This window comes from Struthio camelus, chromosome 1 (genome assembly GCF_040807025.1).
Source record: "Struthio camelus isolate bStrCam1 chromosome 1, bStrCam1.hap1, whole genome shotgun sequence".
Taxonomy (NCBI): domain Eukaryota; kingdom Metazoa; phylum Chordata; class Aves; order Struthioniformes; family Struthionidae; genus Struthio; species Struthio camelus.
Genome location: NC_090942.1, coordinates 151,309,153 through 151,322,234, shown reverse-complemented (window position 1 = coordinate 151,322,234; position 13,082 = coordinate 151,309,153). Strand labels below are relative to the sequence as shown.

Genomic DNA, 13,082 nt, shown 5'->3' with positions numbered 1-13,082 from the left:
CCCCCGCCCCGCGCGCCCTCCCGGCCTGCCGCGCGCCGGCACGCGACGAGCGGCCGCCGGCACCGCGCCGCCCTCCCTCCCTCCCCCTCGCTCCGCGCGCCAGCGCCCCCGCCGGCCGGAGGTGGGAGCCGGCGGCCCCGCGCGGGCCGGCGGGTGCGGGTACCGGTACCGGTACCGGTACCTAACCCGGCCCGGCCCGGGGCGGAGGTGCCGCACTCGGGCCCCGAGAGGCGGCTGCCGGTAAGGAGTCCGGGCCGGGGGGTGCCCCGGAGGCGCCAAGAGGGTGTTGTCAAGGGCCGGTGCCGGCAGGAAGAGAGGCCCGGGCGGTCGCCTCACGCCCTGCGGGCTGCCGGCTGCTTGCGCCTGTTTTGGGGGCTTCGCAGGCACTGGCTTCTCGAAACTGGTTTCGTTTTCAACCATTTTGGTCTTCCGACGGCCCCGGAGAATGACTTGAGTAATGCCCCGGCTTTGCAATTTCCCCGACGCCCTGCTGTCTCCCCAGAGGGCTGCCCTGAGGCCCACAAGGCCTCACAGGACTGTCCTGGCTGGCCGTGAAAACCGACTGAACGGCCCAGATAAAAGGAACATGGTCGGAAAGCTTTTATCTGGGGGTAAACAGGACAGCTAGGTCAGACCGAAAAAGCAGGGAGATTAAGTGGAAAGCTTTTAGGGTGTGCTGGGACAGCATATGGGGGCCACTTACTGGATGATAATTCTAGTGTGAGGCATGTTCATGGACACTGCCTGGTATAATTATTACCCTTTCTCTCTAAACGCAAGCTGTTCTTTCCCAGCCTTCTGCAGAGCTCTGCCCGTCCCTGATCCCTGCCACTTCCCCGCACCAGAGCTGAACTGTAAACAACTAAAGTCCACCATCTGATACTGTGGTGACTGGCCTCCAGCCAAAATGAGGGTCAGAGTAGGCGCAGTTAGGTTTCACAGCTCAGCACAAAGGCAAACTGACTGTCAAGCTCAGCTTCAGAGAAACCAAGTCAACAGCAGTGCCAGGGACAGAGGTTCCAGCCCGGGGAGATATGGCGGCGAGACCACACCAGCAGAACGATGTTTCCTGCCTTCGTTCTCGTTGTACAAAGCTCTTCCTCCTTCCTGCCAAAACACTTGATAGCACTAGAACTAAAATGGTGCTGCACTCTCTTACAAGAGAGTCTGGAGTACCACTTGTGCATTAGAAGATCAGTAAATTCAAACAAATATTAAAACCAATGTGTATATTATGATACAGGGGCTCCCAGTTGCAACCCCCTCTCTTCCTGGCCTAACTCCTCAATAGCAAAGCAAGATGGAGCAGAAAGACCACCAATCTGTTGCAGTAATCACAGACATGGAGCCATCTAATACACTCTGAGAGTGGCACATTTTTGTTATTGTCATTATCCAGTAATGGTAGTAGTTTTTCCTTTTTTGGCCCGAACAAGCCTCACTCTTCATCTTTCAGTCTCAGGACCTTTACCTTGCCTTACTCCCTAAAATCCTTGCTTCCTACTTCCTTCTCCCTTTATACAGCTACAGCTCATCGCCATCTCTCACCCTTAGCCACAGTGGACTACAGATAAGACCAGAAGTTTATCTTTCCGCCTTATCTTTCATCATCAACATGCTCCAGTTCTGACGAATCCAGAGATCCAGGAAACAAGGAAGCAAAACACTTTTTTTTTTTTTACACATTTTAATAGCTCATTATTTAGCTGTGGTAAGTCGTCTGCTGTACTGGCAAGAAGAACAAAGGCATGACATGCCCCGGCTAGTCAAACACAGCCGTCTTCTAACCGAGATCGCCTCAGTGCTCTGGCGGAGCCCTCCCGTCGCCAGCCCGGCCCTTACCGGTAATCACAGCGCCGCTCGAGGGGCCCAGCCCCGCCGCCGCCCTCCGCGGCTCCGCCTTCGCCCCACACGCCCAGCCCTGAGCAAAGTCACCGTCACCCCGAGATGAAACCCCGAAGAAACGCGGCCTCCCGCCTCCCCCTTCAATAGGCCCCGCACACCGCCGCCATTACACCGCCCTCCCCCCCCCGCGGCGCGAGACAACGAACCGCCCCGGCGCGAGGCCGCCCCGCCCCAGGAGACACGCCCCTTCACGGCAAAGCCCTGCCCAGAGCAGCGTGCGGCCTGGAGGCCAGCAGCCTAGAGAATCACTGCTTCCGCCTGCCAAGGGAGCCGCGCTGTACCCCGAGACGCGTCTCCTCTCGGTGGGGAAGGGGAGGGGGAAAGCGGAGAGAGCCGCTGTGCATGCCGGGATGGGCGCTGTTGCCAGGGGGACGAGACACGGGTGGGAAATGCATGCCGGGAGGTGTACTCCGCCGAGGGAGGGCAGTCGCAGTGCGTACCGGGAGAGGTAGCCCCTATGAGGAGGAGCTTCGGTTTGGTGGGGGGGGGGGGAAGCTGCCCCTGGCTAAGTTCTGCCCCAGCGTGTCCCTCCCGAGGGGCGGATACACGACCCCGCTTCTCTGTAGAGAGCGGCGAGAGGCCGCCCCAAGGCGCTGCGCATGCGCACCCGCACGGGGCGCAGGCGGCGGTCGGGGCACGTCGTCGCACAGCCAATGACAGCGTCGGGAAGCTCTGCGTGCGCGTGCACGCCACAGTCCGCCCTCTGTCCTCGCGTCCCCCTTCCTGGCTCTCGCGAGACTCGGGCGGGGCGGAGCCGGTGTGCGAGCCGAGCACGCAGCCGGGCGGCACCAGCGGGCGCGGAGCGGTCGGGGTGAGTGGCGGCGGCGGCGATGGTTGCGTTTGTGGGCATCGACCCTTCGTGCCGGGCTGCGGGAAGGGGGCGGTGGGTCCGGCACGGCGGCCGGAGGAGAGGGGAGGGAAGGCTGCGCTGTGGCCGGCGGGGCGAGCTTGTCAGGAGCTGGGCGGCCGCGCCCCGGGTGGGTGGGCCACCGTTGTTTGTAACGGCCCCATGGAGGCGCAGGGCGCCTGCGCATTCCCCCCTCCGCTCCACACACACACCCCGGCGCGGCCTGCTCTGCTCCCCTCCGCTGGCGCCGGCCGGGCCCCCGGCGTCCTGTCTCGGCCCCGAGGACTGTCCCAGTGCAGCCCGCCCGCAGAGGGCTCCGGGGCGGGCAGGCGAGTGCACCCTTTTCTGGTGGAGCGAGGACTACTACTCGCTGGCAGCCGCGCCTCCGGCTGCCTTGGTGCTCACCGAAGCGCCGGGCGCTGGGCGAGTCAGTGGTGTTGTAGGCGAGGGGCCCTGGCTGCATATGAAACACCTGTTACCACCCAGGCTTACTCAGTTTGGAAAGCTGAGACCAGCCTCTGGAGATCTCAGACCGCAGTGGAGATTATAGCACAGTGTGGGGTTGCTTTTCCTTTTCCTTCTTGCTTGCATGGAGGACACAACACCTTTTGCCCTAACTTAGCAGAGTTCCCTCCCTTTCTTGAAGATCCAGTGGCCTCTGGCCTTTGCCAGTAAGGTTTTTTTTTTTTTTTTTTTTTAATATCCCCAGATGGATGGCATAACATAGAGGGAGAGGAAAGGCTAGTGGAGAGAATGTGTAGTTAGTAGCTTCTGGGAGAGGGGTTGAAGACAAGGTGTTGCAGATCAGAACCAGCCAGACTCTGGCGCATCTAGAGTGTGGCAGTAGGCTAGTACTGCTGATGTTGCATTAAACTTGGAGTACTGCCACGTTGTTGGTGTTTTGCCCATTGCTACTTATAATGTGTTCTTGGTTCTATATGCAAGGTGTTTACAAAGCCAATGGTACTGCTAGTTTGGCTCTTTTAAAATGTAGCCAAGAGTACCCTGGAACCCAAAGTTGTCACATCAGATCCATGGCCTGCAGGTTAAGGATCTGATTAGGGTGGTTGTGCATTTCAAACTGTCACTCATTACAGTGATAGCTGTTTGTATTGGAAGGTGGAAGTTTATTGGGGAAAGCAATCAGTTATGTTCCTACAGCTCTCCTTGCTCCCCAGTCTTGGTATTTTGTGCCATTTGAAGCCTCTTATGAGGAGAAAAAAACTTCACAGAAAATGACTATAGCTATATTTCTTCACACAGCAATTAGGTAGTGGTTGTTGAGGTTTTTTAAATCCTTTCCCTGATTGCTATAGATAGTGCCTGCAATAGCAGTCTTCTTGTACTAGTTGAAGCAGTGTGTTAGCCTAAAGCAGTTGCTGTTGAGCTCCTTGTCTCTCTACTATGGCTAAGGAGGGAGGAGTGTTAATGCAGATTTAAATATATTGATACACAGCAGATACTTAAACTAATCCCAATTTAAACTACTATTGGAAATACATGCACTGAGCCTTGCTTAGATTTGTTCTGATGCATCTTATGCCTCCTCCAAGCAATTTGGAGCTTTCTGAATTAATATTCTGAAACCAGGTGATGTGATTAGAATTAATGCATGGATCTGGCTCAGACTGAGCATCCCTTTGGAACTAATTAATTCTACTTCTTTCTACTAACAAGTAGTTCGAGGTTCCTGCGCACTTTGAACAGCTGATCGTGGGACTGAGAGAATAGGACTTGACTAGAATCCTTTTTGCTGTGTGTGTTTATTCTGCAAGTATTTTCCAAAGGCTTTTGCAATACAGAAAACGACTGTCTACTGTTATCTTTAAATAGGATAGCATTTTGTTTCTCTGCAGTGTGAATTGCGAGTAAGAGAGATCAGGCTTTTAATCAAAAGCGTCCATTTAAATATTAATTAAATGTATCACTATTTTCACAGCTCTGAAGAGCTCACGGTATAATTAAAGATGGCTGCTGATACCTCTGTTGAAATACTTCAAAAAGTTCTGGAGAATGAAATACTTCAGACTACCAAGGCAGTGGAAGAACATCTAGATGCTGAAATGCAGAAACTGGACCAAATGGATGAAGATGAATTGGAACGCCTTAAGCAAAGGAGGCTTGAAGCACTGAAAAAGGCCCAGCAGCAGAAACAAGTAATTCTTGTAGTAATATAGACTCTTGATGTGTACGTTACAGCGGACTCTGAAAATCTTCAGGAAGTTGTCTACGTGGACTGAAAGAATTTTTTTCCTCTTCTCATACTAGCGTAGTGGCATTTGTGTATTTTGAAAACAGAAGTAATGGGAGGGAAGTAATTTGTTTCTCCTTCTGAATATTACTGTATGAATGGGCTTCCACTGAAGCCCCCCATCTTAAAAAAATGTTTTCTCTGTTAATTCAATGGAAGATCTCTATGAACATATTTTGTAATCTTTACCGTGTTTTTTAAAGCAGTAGAGCTTGCATGGCAGATGCAGCACTAACTCCTTACTAATTATTTGCTTTTATGTTTTCCATAAGGAGTGGCTTTCAAAAGGACATGGAGAATACAGAGAAATCCCGAGTGAGAGAGACTTTTTCCAAGAAGTCAAAGAAAGTAAAAATGTAGTTTGCCATTTCTACAGAGATACAACTTTCAGGTATAGTAAATAAGTTATGCTCAAGAAACACTTTGTTTCTAGATACCTAAAAAAAAAATTTGAAGGATTTGAAAGAACATATCTGTTTTTATAAGAAGAGTACTCAATCCCTTCATTTTTCCAAGTATTACTCCCTTTCCATGGGATTTGTTCTTCTTCCTTCTATTTAATCTAGACATGACTTAACAATGATTAACCTCTTACAGAGTTGATTAGATTATAAACGTTTAAGTTTTATTTCAAAAGATGAGACGCTAATAGATTACTGTGCTTTGTTACTGATTTTAATTTGAGGGAGTGATTAGGGAAAAGCAGTGTCTTAACAGAGCAGCAACTTTAAGAAGATCACTTCAGTTAATCCAGACTTAAAATATGCTGGATGCTTTTGGCAAATGAAAATTGAGATACAAACAAACACCCTTCCAGGCATCTTCAGAATGTAACCTTTTGACTTTGAAAGAATCTGTGGATACTAGTTGCAGCTGCTTTCCTTCTGTGCCTGTACTGTTGTGATTATAGCACTTATCTAGCATGTGCGAGACCTAGATCCAAGTATGCTCATCCTGACTCAGAATAGGAACCTAAAATAAGATCTCCCACTTCCTTGGCAGAGTTTCAGAAGTTCTGAACGCTAGGCTGTTCTTGGGTGGGTCTACCTCAATGTATTCTGTTAGAAAGCAGTTGCAAAATAAACTGTTTGTTGGAGAAGCCAGTTGTCCTATTTCTTTTTTCCAAGGTGTTATGTTCTCTCCAGCTTATGAGGTGTAAACTGAAACAGCCTTATGGTGAGAAATTGAAAGAGGTCAAATTCAGATTATGAAATGATGTATCTGTGCCTTACATTTTCTAAGTTAAAATTTTGAATTCAGAAATAATTGAAGTAGTTTAGTTATTTGGCTAGCCTTTTCTCCATGGTGTTTGTGCAAATGTTAGTGCAAAACTTAGACGTTTAGAGCAGGCTTGTTTTTTTTGTTGTTGGTTGTTTTTTACCAGTATTGTCTGTAGAATCAAAAGGGAGAAAGAACTTTAGAGAAAGTGGCAGCCAACATGAGAGTAGTGTGTCAGGTTTACCAACCACAACATCCTGTTACTTTCATCCTTGCTACTCCAGCTTTTTGATCTTCTTTGCTCTCCCCTTGAGTTAAAGGATGGTTATGTAGCAGAGTTCATGCAGCTCAATCAAACAACTCGAGATAATCCAAAAAGTGGAGATTCCAGATGATGAGCCTGCAAATCTACGCCGTCTGACAAGGGTTTTGAGCAGTAAATGTTATAGTCCGTCATCTGAGAAAGAGTAATTGTATGCTCACTGCTATTCCATTGCAATAGGAAAGTGAAATATTTTTTGTTTAAGCACCACTGAAGCAGCGTGCACAAATCTGTTTTGTACAGTCAGTTACTACATCTCGGTTGTGGAGTTGTGTTCACAGTGCTTTTCTGAAGACATAATGAGCTTTATGCAGAAATTTTTCCAGCTCCCAGGCAGTGAAACTAGAAAGAAGGCTGCAGGGAGAATAGAAGTCAAAGAGTTTGGGGGGCTTTCTTGTAACATTTCAATAAATGCAGGCCTCAAGAAATAGGCTTTCACATGTCTGTGGGCATAATTAGGAAAAACGAGAGAAATGGACGGGTATTTGTGTGATATTGGTGTTCCAGGTTCTTATCCTATTCGTCATTACGTCTGGCTACTGTTGAAAGATAGTTTCTCTTGGAACTGAATTCTTAATTACGAAGGTCAGATCTGAGGAACTAACATGACTGATAGAAATAGCTCTTTATTGTTCCTTTTTAACTTTTTATAAAATATATTCTTCATCTTACTGACTCTAACATTTTATGTACTTTGTTTCTTCACAGGTGCCAAATAATGGACAGACATTTGACTGTACTGGCAAAAAAGCATGTTGAGACAAAATTCTTGAAATTAAATGCTGAAAAATCTCCATTCTTGTGTGAGAGACTGCGCATCAAAGTAATTCCCACTCTAGCACTAGTAAAAGATGGAAAAACACAAGACTATGTTGTTGGCTTTACTGATCTTGGTAACACTGATGACTTCACTACTGAGACCTTAGAATGGAGATTAGGCTGTGCAGACATAATTAATTACAGGTAATTAAACTGTTTTCAGATATACGGCAAGGAGAACATGCTTGCAAATGATGAATCTGTAAGAGTCTGTAGCTTTGACTGATATGATGTATGCCTGAAACACAAGCGACTTACTCCATCCGTGTACTTTGGCAAGGGAGAGAAAAGAGTATCTCTTTGGCATAATATTGAGATATTGTAATGAGCATTATGTCGTCCTTCTTGTGGAGTAATAAAAATAAATGAGTCTTGCCATGAGGTATATAGAGTAATTACACTGCTTATTGTGGCCGCTCCTAAAGTCTAAGTCGTGTCAGTGTAAATTATAGGAGCTTAGGTGTCACAGTTGCAATGCAGTGAAGTTTGAGCATTTTTAGTCCACTTCAGTGAAGAAAAAAAAAATCCATATACATATAGGTATTATGGAATAAGATGCAGTTTAAATATGACTTTTTAAATGAAAAATATAGCAAAGTGCAAATAAACTATTTGCCTAGCTGTGTCATATCATGGTGGCCTAACTTCACAGCAGGATCACTTACCAGACCTTTCTGCTTTGCTCTTTAATGTGCTTAAATATCATCTTTTTACTGAAATTTTGCTGTTTTGTTTTGAATGTCTTTGGCTTCCTTGTCTTAAACTTCATTATCTGAATTTATTTCAGTGCCTAACTTCCAAATTTTAGCAGAAAGTATTGTTGTATCTTAAAAAGGCAAAGAAACCTTTGTTCCATTTAGTTTAGCAGCTATTGAACTTCAAGTGAAAAGACTGAAGCAGAACTTTATAACTCAGAACAAATGGTAGCATCCACACCAGTTCAGTAACAAGCAAATACCCAGAGGAGTCAAAGACAGCTTGGATATATATTCTAGATAGCAATGTTTAGTGGCTTTATACTAGGTTGTACTGAATTTACTAAATATTAGTAGATTGGCTCACCCCCCTGTTTGGGAGGATTTTACGTTCTACTTGACTTGCAGAATGCTGAATTCTGCTGTTAGCTGCTGGAGGAATGGGGGGTTGTTTGTCTTGTCAGAGCCTGAGTTTGGTCCCCTGGCTTTGCAGAAATGATCCACAATATCTGCACAGCCCAAGAAATCCATTCTAGGCCACCTCCATATATGTGGAAGTGTTGCATTTTCACACTGCTCTGAATGTAATATTCTATTCTCTGGACTCCCTGAAAAGGAGATGTTCCAGCACTGTTGTCTTCATAGGCCAGCTTACTTTCTTCAACCTGTGTGAGATGGCAGATGGTGAAAGGACACACTGTATTGAGGGGAAAATGTGTTCCGTTCATATGGTTTAAATGAAATCAGGATCAAAGTAGTTTATTGACTTACTAACAGCATGTAATTAACCAGCTATCAGTGAACTGTACATTCAGGATCAGTATCAGCAAAACGGCAGATAAATCTCAACAGTAGACACAATGTCAGTGCCTGCACCTTTCTCTAATTAATTTCAAAAAGTTGTAATCTCTCACATACTTGCTCATACATGCATACACAAACTTACATGCAAGCCCCTCACAGGCTATGTTAGTTACAAGGTACATCCCCTTTTCTGGGTGTGGGGGTACCCCTCCTTGCATACCCCTCCTGAGAGGTGTGGATGGTCCAGCTTAAGTGAACCCCTGCTCTTCTCAACAACCCACAGGCCCACATGCTGGTGAGAAGGCCCCACGCTGAGGTGTGGGTCGCTCTGCTGCACCCATGCAGTCACTTTACTAGCTGGAATGCAGTATGCACAGGCATCCAACAGAGGAGGCTGTTCCTCTGGCCTAGGCCAGAGGTAGTGTGAGGTCACTTCCAGCTCTGCCAAACCTGCTTTTGACTCTGCTGTTTCTGCTCCGAGGTGTCTCCCTTCTGTTACAATTTGTTAGGCTGCTTTTATACTTTTCAAGCTGATTCCTTCTTTGTTTCGAAAGTCTCTCTGTAATTCCCAGGGTACTGTTTAATCCGGCAGATGGTTGTCTTTACCAAGACTAGTTTGGGGCAAAATATGTCTTCAGAGAGTTTCTGGGGCTCCACTCACAAGTGCTATTTACACTCGCATTGTTGTTTTCATCCAGACCGTTTTGCCCAGGATGGGCTATGCCAGCAGCCCCACAATGGTACTTAAGAGCATTATGTACTTAGGTTTTACAGAGGAGTAGGGGTTGCATTCTCTTATAATGTTGTTCTGGAGAAACAGCTCATTGGAGATGCTACAATCTTTGTGTAAAAATGTCTTTAATCAACACCTCTTACTCTGTTTCTCTAGTGGAAACTTGATGGATCCCCCTTTTCAAAGCCAAAAGAAATTTGGAACCAGCTTTACAAAGTTGGATAAGAAGACCATCAGAGGGAAGAAATATGATTCAGATTCTGATGATGACTAGAAGAACAGCTAAATGTATATGTAAACCATCTTTTGTTTATGCTTGGTACATTTCTAAGAATGTTTTTTATAAAGCATATTGTTTCATTACATCTGCACATAATGCTCATTTTTCTATACAGTTTTATACAACTGAGTCACAGCAGAAGACAGCTCAAATAGTTTTTCTTTTCTCTTTTGAAAGTCATTTGTAAATCAAAAATCTGAGTCCTTCAAACTAAATAACATGTGGTAAATGATGAAGTTTGTCTAAGTGTGAGTTTATGAAGTGTTTTGGAATAACTGTTAAAAATAACTGTACCAAGTTAGACCAAAGGTCCATCTGGCCCAGCATCCTGTCTCATTGACCAAAAGCAGATGTGTAGGGAAGAGCAGAAACAGGGTAAGCGATTAATGATGCTTTCCCAGAATATACTTGGAGCAATTTGTGGCTTGCGGAGCTCTACTTGAAAGCATTTGCTGGATAAAAATTAAGGAGGAAGAATTTCTTTTTCAATCTGTTTAGCCTCCCTTTAGCATCCAAGTCATATGGCAGGGAGTCCACAGTTTAACTATATCTTGTATGAAGAATTGTTTTGTTTTGTTATCCTTCAATCTGATAGTTCCATTTTTTTCTAATCTGCTTTTTATTAGAGGAGACAGAAGACCTATCAGTTCCTTTTTCAGTTGTCTCTTAAATTTAAGTATTACTTATCATACTCTCAGTAAAGGAGACGTAATAACTAGCACCACAAATAATTAGCACAGAAATTGTGCATTTTTAACAAGTGATTGCTTATCTTATGGTGCCATAAGTCACTTAAGCAACTTATGGTGACATTGAGTAACTTAACTGCCTTGCACTGTAAGTTGTAAAACAGTCGTACTTTCTGTGAATTTTGAAATAGGTGGTCAAGAGAAATGCCTTTTTACCATCTACGTACGCTGCATGTTAAGCTGATACAGCAGGTTATAGCACATAGCAAGAAGAATATTGAAAACAAACCTTGTTCAGAGGTTTGTTTAATTCTGTGGCTTTGAATGTGTGAATTTTATAGCAGATGCTTTGTACAAGAGAGTAGGCTAGAGAAAAGTATTCAGGAGAAACTTTGTCCTGTTAGGTTTAGATGCAGTGCAGCATACTTTGTACTGTTCTTCAGTAATGGAGAGAATTTTCAAGGGAGATCTTTCTTAGGACACAGCGTAAAGATCAGTTTCTGTTTTGGTAAGGAGTTGATGAGTTTCATTTATTTTTTCAAAAACATTGTTTGCTGTGTGCTGAAGGACCCTTTTGAGGTGGTACTCTCAATACAGTTGGCCCAAGAAGCAGTAAAGTGGGTCTAGTCTGTCTTGCTGCCTCGTAGCAAAGAACGCTTGTGATTGGGCCAGCCCAGCAATATATTTCTATAAGTATGTTAAATTATATTTTATTTCAGTTCATGTACATTGAAATAAAATTATTTTAATTCTAATGTTGACTTTTGCATTCTTTCAGCTAAGGAGGTTTAAGTCTTGTGGGGTTTTTTTTTTTCTTTACTAATCCAGTTTTCTGTTAGAAAATTGCATGTGCTCTTCTTGATTTGTAGCAAACTACATTAAGGCATCACTTTGGTCAGAAAACAAACGGCTTAAGAGGTGAGCAGCTGCTTTAAAAACAAACAAACAAACAATACTTGTTAGACTACTAAATGCTCTAAGTAGGCTTGCTTCGAGTTGATCTCATTTTCAGTGCACAAACTGCCTAGATACACTAGTGAGTCCTCTTCTTTGTAGCCAGTTGCGTTGAATCAAATTGAAGAAACTATTGGCCTAACAGCATTTTTAAGAGTGCCTTAGCAGGACTCATCTCTGAATCCTAACTGTCTTGAATAAGCTGTGGAAATATAAAATCATATCTAGCATAGTTACATACTCTGCAGAAACAGTCAGACAGTGGCTTCTCAGGATTCTCACGTGGTGTGTTGTTAGAGGGTATTCAGCTTCATGTATGAATATCACAGAATGGTTTAGGTTGGAAGGGACCTCTGGAGATCATCTAGTCCAACCCCCCTGATCAAGCAGGGTCACCTAGAGCATATTGCCCAGGATCACATCCAGATGGGTTTTGAATATCTCCAGGGAAGGAGACTCCACTACCTCTCGGGGCAACCTGTTCCAATGCTCTGTCACCCTCACAGTGAAGAAGGTTTTCCTCAGGTTCAGATGGAACTTCCTGTGGTTCAGTTTCTGCCCGTTGCCTCTTGTCCTGTTGCTGGGCACCACAGAGAAGAGGCTGGCCTCACTCCCCCTTCAGATACTTGTACACATTTATGAGATCGCCTCTCAATCTTCTCTTCTCCAGGCTGAACAGGCCCAGCTCTTGCAGTCTTTCTTCATAGGAGAGGTGCTCCAGCCCTCTAATCATCTTTGTAGCCCTCCGCTGGACTCCCTCCAGCAGTGCCATGTCTCTCTTGTACTGGGGAGCCCAGAACTGGACACAGTACTCCAGGTGAGGCCTCCCCAGGGCTGAGGAGAGGGGCAGGATCACCTCCCTCGACCTGCTGGCAACACTCTGCCTAATGCACCCCAGGATACCATTGGCCTTCTTGGCCACCAGGGCACACTGCTGGCTCACGTTGAACTTGTTGTCCACCAGGACTCCAGGTCCTTCTCGGCAGAGCTACTTTCCAGCAGGTCAGCCCCCAGCCTGTACTGCTGCATGGGATTATTTCTCCCTAGGTGCAGGACCTTGCACTTGCCTTTGTTGAATTTCATGAGGTTCCTCTCCGCCCAGCTCTCCAGGCACAGTCTTCTGGTGTGTTAGCTACTCTCCCCAGTTTAGTATCATCAGCAAACTTGCAGAGGGTGCACTCTGTCCCTTCCTCCAGGTCATTGATGAATATATTGAACAAGACTGGAGCCAGGACTGACCCCTGGGGGACACCACTAGCCACAGGCCTCCAACTTGACTCTGCGCCATTCACTACCACCCTCTGAGCTCGGCCATCCAGCCAGTTCTCAATCCACCTCACTGTCCACTCGTCTAGCCCACACTTCCTGAGCTTACCTAGGAGGCTGTGATGGGAGACAGTGTCAAAAGCCTTGCTGAAGTCCAGGCAGACAACATCCACTGCTCTCCCCTCATCTCCCCAGCCAGTCATTCCGTCATAGAAGGCTATCAGATTGGTCAAGCGTGATTTCCCTTTGGTGAATCCATGCTGACTACTCCTGATCACCTTCTTGTCCTCCACATGCTT

The 13,082-nt window shown here is 45.9% G+C and overlaps 1 protein-coding gene across 6 annotated transcripts; it reads left to right on the top strand.

Annotated features, from left to right (window-relative positions):
* The first annotated feature begins 30 nt into the window (after positions 1 to 30).
* On the top strand, positions 31 to 11,318 carry TXNDC9 (thioredoxin domain containing 9). 6 transcript variants are annotated; one of them, XM_068924247.1, is made up of 6 exons: positions 31 to 240; positions 1,525 to 1,844; positions 4,692 to 4,908; positions 5,276 to 5,394; positions 7,252 to 7,506; positions 9,751 to 11,318. In XM_068924247.1, exons 3-6 carry the CDS (start codon positions 4,720 to 4,722, stop codon positions 9,866 to 9,868), a joined length of 681 nt encoding a protein of 226 aa, XP_068780348.1. In that variant the 5' UTR covers positions 31 to 240; positions 1,525 to 1,844; positions 4,692 to 4,719; the 3' UTR covers positions 9,869 to 11,318. The 6 variants fall into 6 exon arrangements, with proteins under 6 accessions (XP_068780348.1, XP_068780357.1, XP_068780361.1 ...); XM_068924256.1 differs by lacking the exons at positions 31 to 240; positions 1,525 to 1,844 and adding an exon at positions 2,074 to 2,207; XM_068924260.1 differs by lacking the exons at positions 31 to 240; positions 1,525 to 1,844 and adding an exon at positions 2,231 to 2,337.
* The last annotated feature ends 1,764 nt before the right edge of the window (positions 11,319 to 13,082 follow it).